Below are 11138 nucleotides of genomic sequence, written 5' to 3'. Positions count from 1 at the left end.
GACAAAATTTTCGGGGCACTACCGCTCGATGGCAGTGCAACACCAGGTCAAAACCAGTGCAACACCGTCCGAATAAACAAACAGTTTGACAGCACCTAGTGGTGCACCAGTGCAACACTCGGCATAAACAAATACGGTATTAGAATCCTTTTTTTGTGGTGGGCAATAATGTGGTCTACAACTCTTTTAAACATCGCAACAATCGTTGAATTGATTGTACAGATTTCTAAGAAACTAGAACTTCGATTGTTATAATTGATGGTAAAGTAAGTGGAAATCCTACACTGAAAAAAATGCAAACTTAAAACTTGGAGCCGATTTACAAAAAATGGACATTTAAGAATTTGATGATTTTTTTGTGGTGGGGAATAATGTGGTCTACAACTTTTCCCAACATCGCAAATGAACACTCGTTAAGGAACAAAGTTTTTCTAACAAAAACTGTTTAATTTTTTTTTTTTTTTTTTGAAAATCATGTATCTAATTTATTTTTTTAAGTGTAGATTACCAACCTTTCATTTAAAACTACTTCGTTGGTACTGAATTAAAAAAAATTTTAAAAAAATTAAATAAAATAAAAAAAATCGAGGAATTCAGAGCTTATATTGCAAAATTTATGGTTAAAGTAAGTGGAAACCCTACACTGAAAAAATGCAAACTAAAACTTAAAGTCGATTTGAAAAGATGGTCATCTCAGAATCGAATGATTGTTTTAGTGATGGGGAATACTGTGGTCTACACCTTTTCTGAACATCTCAAAGCGAGTATTCTTACCCTAAAATGTTTTTTTTTTGCTAAAACCTCAAACTTTTGGTGACTGTATAATAGTTTTTCCAAAATTACTTTTGGATATTTTACAAATTATCCATAATCATTTGAAAAGTCAGTTATTGCATAAATATGAAAAATATTTTTTTTGTCTAAGGAGTGTATTCGAAAAAAAAAATGCAATACTTTGTTTTGTAAAAAACCTTTGAATGCATAGATGGAAATTGATTAAATTTTCAGTGGAGCTTCCTAGTAATGGATTGTGTAAGTGTGCAAAATTTAGTAACAATCTGTCAAGTGGTTTTCGAGAGAGCGTTGAAAATTATTGAAAATCAGAATCAAGAAAAAAAAATCAGAAAGCCTTATTGGGAGACCCAAAAACAGCTGGAAATCAACTATCCGACCAAAGTTCAAATGGTAAATCGTTCAAGGAGTCCTGGAGGTACTAAAAGTGAACTAAAGTTTGAATAAAAGTGAAGATGATTGATTTCATGAAGTTAAGGAATGTGACAGGTTTAATCGAGCGCAATTCAAAAATTTCAATGGGAGAAGTGATAAAAAAGATAGATTTTGCTGACTGGTTCATCTTGCTGACTAATAAACAGGCCTGACTTCATTTCTAGAAGGGAAAAAAGTTGACCACCGGTATGATGAACAAAATACGGTTGTCAAATCGTGCGCAAAATATTTTGACTACAAGTGGGAAGATGTTTGGAAAAAAAAAATCGGAATGGACAGCAACACACACTATTTAGCAGACACCTGCCAGGTTTTCAGCCAGAAACTTTTCGTTTACAAGTCTCACCTGTATTTTCCGGAATTATCTAAATACGGAGACAAAATTTAAAAAAATATATGTCTAGTACCTGAGGAGGAGTCAGTGTTTCATACCGATTGACACGATGAATGGCTAAGTATACAAACAAGATAAAGAGGTTTATATTCTGTTTTGGTTGGATCTGTAAACGAGTTATTAGCAAAAACTGTTGTGGAGTGATAGAAAGTCAAATATGTTTTTTGTGTCGAAGGAGGATAACCGGCTAAATTTGTCATAACTTCAACAAAATTGAAAATTTCGAGTAAATTTAAAGGTCAAGCTTCAGTAAATAGAAAACGTTATTTAAAATAGCCGTGATTTGGAAAAAGGGTGGTTCATAGTGTACATTAAAGATGGCGCGAGTGGTGCCCAAAAACTTCTTTGTAGGACGCTATTTCAAAAACAACTTGGCAGAAATTAGCACATGTATACATTACATAACAAGGTAGCTTTGCTGAACATTTCATCAATTCTCATCCATGCATTTAAAAGTTATTCACAAAACATTGTGTTGCATTTTTTTTTACTATTCGGTCGAAGCTATACTAGGGAATATAATGAAATTTGTCTGCCAGAAGATACCATCCCAAATTTGAGATCAATTGGTCGACTGCCTTGGTACAAATCCAACAAAGCTCAAATCGTATTTGAGAGAACATCTGAAGAATGCAGATTCTATCGAAAACTTCGCAAAAGATAAATAAAGAATGGGACCAAAATCATCAGCCTAATATTGGGATTAAAGGTTTTTGGGCGGCATTCGGCGCCGAATATTCGGTACATTTCTGATATATTTTTAATTTTTTCTCGAGGAATTTAAAGCATCGATATGGCCAATTCATCCCGAAAATTTCTACTAATAAGATAATATATTGAAAATGGTCTGCCAGAAGATACCATCCCAAATTTGAGATCATTTGGTTGACTGGCTTGGTACAAATCCAATCCAAAGTTAAAATCGTATTTGAGGAAATATGTGAAGCCTGCAGATACTATCGAAAACTTTGCAAAAGACTAGAAAAAAACTGTGGCTAAAATAATCGCAAATCAGTCTGTGCTGAAACTTTTGAGCAGACTTCGATCGAAAATTCGATCACTGGCTTATGATCTACTGGAATGCAATGTTGTATTCAATCACTGTCAAAAAAGACTATACATGAAAGAGAAAAAAAAATATGATCTTAAATTATGTTTATACTGTTCATTTTGAATCGCTTAAATAATTTGACACCCTATTGCTTATGTTTTCCTCCATGTGTAGGTACGTCTTGAAAAATTCAAACTTCAATGGAATTTTGATTTCCGTCTGCCTTTTTTGTAGCGTTACTCTGGAACTAATGTGTACGAAGTACGCTATTTAACATTTGTAAAAACAATGTTCTGGTAATTGTAAAATATTCGAAAATTTATTACACTTAGAAAGGGCAAACATAGTGTTTAGGATCGAAATTTTTTTAGGGTTGTTTTATATTTACGGGAATGCATTTTTTCATTTATGACATGTCGATTCTTTGGTATTATAACTGTAACTTGACAATGATTAAAATTTGTTTTCAGAGAGCAAAAAACATTGAACAGTAACAGCAAAACACATAATGTCACGCAATTTTATGCATTATTCTCTCACAACGCACAACAAATTGTAATGAAAAAGGCGAAGCATGAAAGGTGTTAAAGTTATTTTGAATAGTGCTGATTAAATTTGCGAACAATACAAGGTGCTCCGATAAAAAGTGTGAGGAAATTTAAACAAAAAAGTAGTTCTGTTTTTAAGGACAACTAGTAAATTCAGAAGTCATCATCTAAATTCGAAGTCATCATCTAAATTCTAAGTAGATCTTAACTCACACAAATTGCCAGTTTTTGTGGATTTGTAAAAATTTGGGAAAATGTTAACGAGCAATCCGAGGTGTTTGCTAAATCCTGTATGGCACTGCATGAATTAACGAAAAGTCGGTTTGAGTGAAATCGGACGAGACAGACATTTTTTTGTGCAGATATGTTTGTATTGTGCGTGGGCAAGCATAGAATCGAACAGTCGTCGTAGAATAATCGAATTTGCGCATAATGCTTTCCTTAATGGAGGCCTTAATGTACTTAGAAATTCAGCCGATGACAAAACGCACGAGAATTAAACTGGCGTTCCAAGCAAAACTGTCCCGTGTGACTTTTGGGTCATTTTCAGTTTTTTGCTGGTAACACTCACTTAAGTGTTAACTTTCGAATAAAAACACAAACTTATGTATACTTTGTTCTGAACATATGAGGGTCTCAGAGCCAAAGGGGTATAAGTGACAAAATGGTCGAGTTAATGATGCCAAACAATTTTTCAAATTCAAACTATATTTGATGATTTTTTTGAATTTTTATGATTTTATTTACATATATACTCTTACATTCTATAGAAAAATACAAATTCTCGAAAAATATATAGAAAATGGAAAACACAAAAAATTGAAAGCTTGTTTTTTCGAAATTAGCTTTTGTGCACTTATACCCCTTTGGCTCCAAGGGCCTCATATGCGAAATTTTCATCAAGGTGGTTGTCTCTATATTGATGTTCCTACGCAAGAATGTCACACTAGAGAAAATTCTATGAAAAATGCTAATTTTATCAAAAAAATTCTCATAATATAATATTCAATATACCTAGGATTCACCTAATATAATTACAAAAAAAGAAGAAAAAATACAAAAAACAAAAAAAAAGAACAAAACAGAACAAACAAAAACAATACGTGAAAATATTAACTTCGGAATGAATAAGCCATTGCGGCTTAAAATCCCTTGAGAAAAAAAGAAAAAAAATCATTTAAATTAATACTAAAATAGTGGATGGGGGAGCAGCGAGGGGCCTTCAGTAATTTACATAGAGAAAATTTAACCAACACTTTACGGTTGACACTACTTACAAGATCGATACTCAACTATACATTTTATATAAACAAAGAGAAACGTTTTTTTAAATAACGGCTCAACTTGATTGTTTGGGAAAATAGAAATTATGTAAGCTTTTAAAATGATAGCAAAAGTGTAGCCGTGTGACAGTTTTTCGTGGAATTAGCATCGGTATGCGTTCTGATTCTAGGCGAAAACGTCACACAAAGCATTTTTCGCTCTAATTTTCTATTTGTTATAGGAAATGTTTTTTTTGTAGAAAACATTGTAAAATGTAAACTTGAACAGTTTACTACAAAAACACTGTCGATGAATTTTTAGTTTGAGAAAAATATTGAAAATATAGCTGAAATTTCAATCGCGTTTTTCTCGTTTGCACGTTTTTCACATGGGAAAATTTTGCTTGGAATGGCAGTAAACCTCACAAAAAATGGCTAAAGCCAACAGATTGTTGGATAGTGTTTTCATGGCAGAAATTAACTCGGCGCTGTTTTTCTTTTGGAAAATATTCCTAACATAATTGACGTAAAATTTATTTAAATACGCTGCTTCAACATCTGAACTATTTCTAGAAAAATGTAAATTTATTGCTGGGTACAGTCTTTCAGATTTTCCAAAATCGTGTTTGAATGATGCATGTGTCGTATCTTCTATTCTAAGAACAAATTTACCGAAATTGTGCACAATCAAAATGAATTGTAATACAAACGAGAACTGAGTGCAATGTTCGTACCTTTCAAAATCCGTCCCTTTGCTTATGTTCGACTTTTGCGGACAGTGCACTTAAATCGAAATCGGTTGGACTAAAACGTCAACGTCTTGATCTTCCACGCAAACAACAAACCATAAGCAATTCAGTCTAGATATAATAACGCCAAGATCAACATAGCCAAACATTAGAATTAGGTGAAAAGAAAATACAGACAGCGAGAGAAAAACTAACGAAAAAATTGCTTGATTTGAAAAAAAAAACCAAAAATAACGAAACAAAACTAAGACTTACCCCGTTCTTCGGCTTTGGAATCGTTGTTCGTTTTCTCCTTGGCTTGCCGCAATCGGGCTGGTACCAGAGGTTCATGCATCGAGGACAACGTTGGCACTCCTTTGCTCCGGTGGACAACGAAACCTACAAAAAGTTTAGAATAATAATAAAATTAGTTTACTGAATTAATTTATTTGAATGAGAAATTCTTACCTTCATCCTGATCCTGGTAGTGGTGCTGCGGGGATCCATGCTGAGACTGATACTGGGGTAGCTGTTGCGGTTGATGCTGCTGTTCGTGAACTTCCCGAGCCGAGACATGCTTCCTCAGGGTATTGGCAGATGGGGATCGAACCACTGCAGAAGGAAATAAGAAAATAATGTTAAGTTTGTTTGATTTTGAAGCTTAAAAATATTTTTCTGATTATTTTCTCATTTTTCATAAATGAGAAAAAGCTAGGGAACGAACACACGGGGAGATTTCAAAATTTGTGAAAATAATGAAAAAAATATGCAAAAATGCGATATTTATAGCAGTAGCATAAAAGGGATAACAGTAAAATCACAAATGAAGTAACAGGGGAAAACGTACACATTGTGAGACCATTTGGAAAATGAAGAAAACTCTACAATCTTAAAACTTGTTATTTGTCGCTGAATATCTAAAACATGCAATACAAACAAAGTATCAATAAAAAGTTTAGGCAAACAGACAGTCGAAACCACAGGAAAGTGTTATTATTAACTAACCACTTTTGTATAAATATTCCAAATAATTTACTAATCGGGATTTAAAACTTAGTTTAATTCATATTAACTAAGTTACTCAGTTTGATTCATATAATACTGGAAAATGTTATTGATAACACTGCGAAGAAAAACTGTCCCGTCGAAAAATCAAAGTTACAACAATTATATTCGAGTTTTCTCTCAAGAGGAAAATTTGAAAAAAAAAAAACTACATGATGCCTTCTCCATCTTCCTCGCACTTAGTGTAATAAGCCCAAATAACCACATTTTTCGGTAAAATAATCGAAAATGTCGATAAAAATTCCTAGTTACTCGGTAAAATTTACCGGACTTTTACATTTTGATTTTTTTTCAATTATAGTTAGTTAGTTAAAATAACAATTTGATTTTGAAATACATAAGAAATAACTAACAGTTCGATGAAATTTTGAGCTTTTTTTGTATGAAAATTACCGAAATTTTGATAGTAATTTTAAGAGGTTCGGTAAAAACTACCAAACGTGAGCATTCGTTTTTTGGTAAATTTTATCAATCCTGATTGATTTGTTAAAACAAGAGCTATAACTTTTCGAATTTGTAAACAATAACCAGAGAGGTAGAGCTGATCGAAAATTTACTTTTTGATCGGTAAAAATACCAATAATTCCAATAACAATTACTTGTAGATCATGTAAAATTACCGGACTTAAACCATTATTCGGTTGCTCAACTCAACTCGATGCAAACAATCGCTTTTTTTCAATTTATTAAAATTTATAAAATTTCGGTAAAAGTTATTGAAAACCTACAGTTGATTCGGTAAAACTATAGATATATAGATTTAAAAAAACTACTAGTAACTCATAAGAAACTATCAGACGTTAACATAACAATTTCTGAACATGTGATAAAGATCTTTAATCTACAGGCTTTCAGTCTCAAAACCGCCGCATAGTAGTATACATACATAGTACTCTCTCTCTCTGTGAGCTGGTGGAGTTAGCATTTGTAGGATGCCACCATGGAGAGATGTCAATTCAGTCTTAAGTAGAAAAGAACATGAAGTTTCACTGAGATCCTCTGTGTGTGTGTTCGTTTTAAAAACCCTTTTTAGGTCTCTCGACCTAAAAACATTTTGTAAGGAAATCTTAAAAAAAAATCAGGGTCCTCCGAATTAAAGATCTTTATCCTGTAGATCTTCAGACAGAGTGAATTGGAGAGAGAGAGAAATATTGTTCATCAGGTTATGTCGTGAGACGGAAAAATGAAATGCTGTAGATCTTGGCCCAAAATATCCGCTGCCAGCAGAGCTCTGGATCAAAGGCCATCTATTGATATTATCAACTTGAGACTATTGGTCTTTGAAATATTGACCAGAGAACTCTGACTTGAAAACTTTGCTCTTAAAACTCTGGCACAGACAGACTGCTTAAACATCCTCGAGCCATAGACTATCGGTCTCGGGGTTTGGATGTACTTAGCCTGAAGATCATGAGTCACAAAACTTTTATTTGAAGACTTGAAGATCTTCAAACCAACTTCAACTTGAAATTTCTCGGTACACAGATCCAGAAAACGGACTGAAAACCATCGGTCGGCCAGTATCATTGAACAGGAGACCCTCAGACTGAAGACCTTCACACCAAATAAAATGTTCCTGAATTCAACTTGATGATCCTCGGTTTCAAAACCTTACAGCAAAGAAGCTTTCACTCTCGGAAGAAGACCTTTGGGTTTAATATCCCATGGGCGTGAAAATGTTTAGCCTGATGAACATCGGCTTGAAGACCTTTGACCATAATACCCTCCAATCAAAGACTAACTGCTTGCAATCCTCGATTTGATTATCTTCGGCCTTTGAAATACTCAACCTGAAGACCATCGATCAGATAACTTTGATCTTAAATCCTTCAGACCTTCGATAATCCACCTGAAATTCTCGGCTTTAGATTTCTCGGTTTTGGTCTTAAGACCATCTGCCAGACAATTTCCAACATAAGATCTTCAACCAAAAGACCATCAAACCAAAAGTCGTATACCTGAAAGCTCTTGGCATGGAAGCCCTTGACCTGAAGACCCTGGATTCAAAGACTAACTGCTTGAATCCCCAACTATAAAATCCTTGGCCTTTGCGATATTTGTCCTGAAGCCGATGAGTCAAATAATTTGGAACAAAAAGCCTTCGAACCAAATACTACCTACCTGAAATTCTCCAATAGAAGTTTCTTGGTTTACAGATCTAGAAAACGGGCTGAAATGCATCGTTCAGTGACTTTGACCAGAAGATCCTCAGTCTGAAGACCTTAAAACCAAAGGCATTCTTCCTGAATTCAATTTGATGATCCTCGGCTTGATACCCTTACAGCAAGAAAGCACTCGGTATGGAGATTCTCGCTTAGGCCTGAACGCCCTCGGATCAAAGGTTGACTACCTGAACTTCTCAGTTTGATGATCCTCGGCCTTTGCAAAAATTCTTCCTGAAGATCAGATAATTTCAATCTCAAAACCTTCAGATGTTTGAAACAATAACAATCTGCCTCGGTTTCGGTTTATTGATTCTCAAAATGTTCTGAGAACCACCTATCAGACAATTTTCTACAGAACATCTTTAGACTTTTAAAGAAACTCAAACCAAAGATTGTCCCCCTAAAATCCTCATCGTGATGATCATCGACCCAAAACCTCTGGAACTGGGCATGGTGACCCTTTTCAGGGGACTTTTGGCCTAAAGATCCATGAATCAAAGGTCGAATCACAACTATAAAATCCTTGGTCTTTGAGATAATCGTCCTGAAGACCATGTGCCAGATAGCTTTGATTTAACAGAAGACTCTCAAACCTAGCACTGTCTATCTTAAACCCTCAGTTTGATTTTCTTCGGCCTGAGGATCCTCGACCAAAAAACTTCTTGCATGAGACTTGGTCCTGAGACCCTTGGTTTGAAAACCATTAGCCTAAAGGCCCTGGACCAGGAGATTACCGGCTAGGAAATTCCGGTCTGAAAACGATGCTTTTTAAAACCTTTGATCATTGGCTATCGTTCAAATAACATTAACTCTAAAGCCTTCTGCCTGAAGGCCCCCGAACCAAAGATTATCGAACTTAATTTCTCAACTTGTAGTCCTCGGCCGTAAGACTACCGGGCTTGAGACCTCTGGTCTAAAAATATTTGCACAAGAAGACCATCTGAACGAAAACCATCCGCATGAAACTCTAAACTTGAAGATCTTCGAAAACAAATAACAAATACCTTCGGCTTTAAAACCTATGGTCTACTAAAAGAGATCTTAGACCTGAAGACCCTCGGCCAAAATACTGTAGCCTGAAGTCTGTCTCCTTGAAGTTTTTCGAACAGAAGAGTTTTGTTCGGAAAACCATCGGTTAGAAAACTCTCTGCCTAAAGACCGCATGCCGAAATAGCTCTTCACTTAAAAAAAATTTACTGTCTGGAATTCTAATCTCAATGATTTTCAGCCTAATAATCTTCAGCCTGCAAACCTCAAACTTGGGCTAAAATATTTTGACATAAAAACCTTTGATCTAATAACTTTCAACTCGAATATTCTTTGACTGAGGATCCTCTGCTCAAGAGCTCTGAAGGATTTTGGATTGAAGACCCGCGACCCAGACTAACGGCCTAAAACTCTTCATTTAACGATACTCGGCCTGAAGAATTTTGTCTTGAAGACCTTCGACCTCCAACATTTGGCCTTTAGTCCACCAATCAGAAAGCTGAGGTCTGAAGATCTGATGATTCCCAGCCTGGAAACCCTCGGCCCCTCCAGAAATCTTTCGGCCTAAGACTCTCTTCTTTACATTTTTTCTTCTATCCGGAGACCACCGACTAACAGTAACAACCCTTCGGTCGGCCAGCAGGCTTTCTCTTGAAAGACCATCAGACCTGACCTTAAAACTTTTGGATTGAAAACGCTCGAGCCAGACTAACTGTCTAAAACTCTTCACTTGAAAATGCTCGACCTGAAGACTTTTGTCTTGAAGACCTTTGACCTCCAAACATTTGGCCTTCAGTCCTCCAACCGAAAAACTGTGGCCTAAAGATCTAATGATTCTTGATCTGAAGACCCTCGATCTAAGACTCTCTGCTCAAAGTTTTTTTCTTCTATCCGGAGACCACCGACTAACAGTAAGTAAAGATACTTAGACCTGGCTTAAAGACTTATAGATTGAAGACCCTCGAGCCAGACTAACTGCCTAAAACTCTTCACTTTAAAATACTCGGCTTAAAGATTTTTGTCTTGAAGACCTTTGACCTCCAAACATTTGGCCTTTAGTCCGCCAACCAGAAAGCTGTTGTCTTAAGGTCTAATGATTCTCTGCCTGAAGACCCTCCACCCCCCACAAATCCCTCAGTCTAAGACACTCTGCTGCAAGTTTTTCTTCTAGCAGGAAACCACCGGCTAACAGTAACAACCCTAACTTAAAAGGCCCTAAGGCCCGGCCTAGACTTTTGGATTGAAGACCCTTGAGCCAGACTAACTGTCTAAAAATCTTCACTTGAAGATGCTCGACCTGAAGACTTTTGTCTTGAAGACCTTCGACCTCCAACACTTGGCCTTTAGTCTTCCAACCGGAATGCTGTGGTCTAAAGATCTAATGATTTTCGGCCTGAAGACCCTCGGCCTCAGACTCTCTGCTCAAAGTTTTTTCTTCTATCCGGAGACCACCGGCTAACAGTAAGTAAAGCTCCTTAGACCTGGCCTAAAGACTTAGGATTGAAGACCCTCGAGTCAGACTAACTGGCTAAAACTCTTCACTTAAAGATACTCGGCCTGAAGACTTTTGACCTCCAAACGTTCGGCCTTTAGTCCACCAACCACCGGCTAACAGTAACAATCCTTCGGTCGGCCAGAAAGCCTTCACTTCAAAGACCCTCAGACCTGACCTAAAGACTTTTGGATTGAAGACTTTCGACTCAGACTAACT

General features: G+C 36.0%; 1 protein-coding gene across 1 annotated transcript in view; it reads right to left on the bottom strand.

Annotated features, from left to right (window-relative positions):
* Positions 1–5475: 5475 nt before the first annotated feature.
* LOC129743136 (patronin-like) overlaps positions 5476–11138 on the bottom strand; it is a 249133-nt gene continuing 243470 nt past the window's right edge. The window contains exons 10-11 of the mRNA XM_055735103.1: positions 5679–5822; positions 5476–5609 (exon numbers count right to left, since the gene is read on the bottom strand). Coding sequence (XP_055591078.1) covers positions 5476–5609; positions 5679–5822 — 278 coding nt within the window. The remainder of the gene's footprint in view (positions 5610–5678; positions 5823–11138) is intronic.

Source organism: Uranotaenia lowii, chromosome 2, assembly GCF_029784155.1.
Source record: "Uranotaenia lowii strain MFRU-FL chromosome 2, ASM2978415v1, whole genome shotgun sequence".
NCBI lineage: Eukaryota > Metazoa > Arthropoda > Insecta > Diptera > Culicidae > Uranotaenia > Uranotaenia lowii.
The sequence above is the reverse complement of the archived record's forward strand: the minus strand, read 5'-3'. Positions and strand labels throughout refer to the sequence as shown.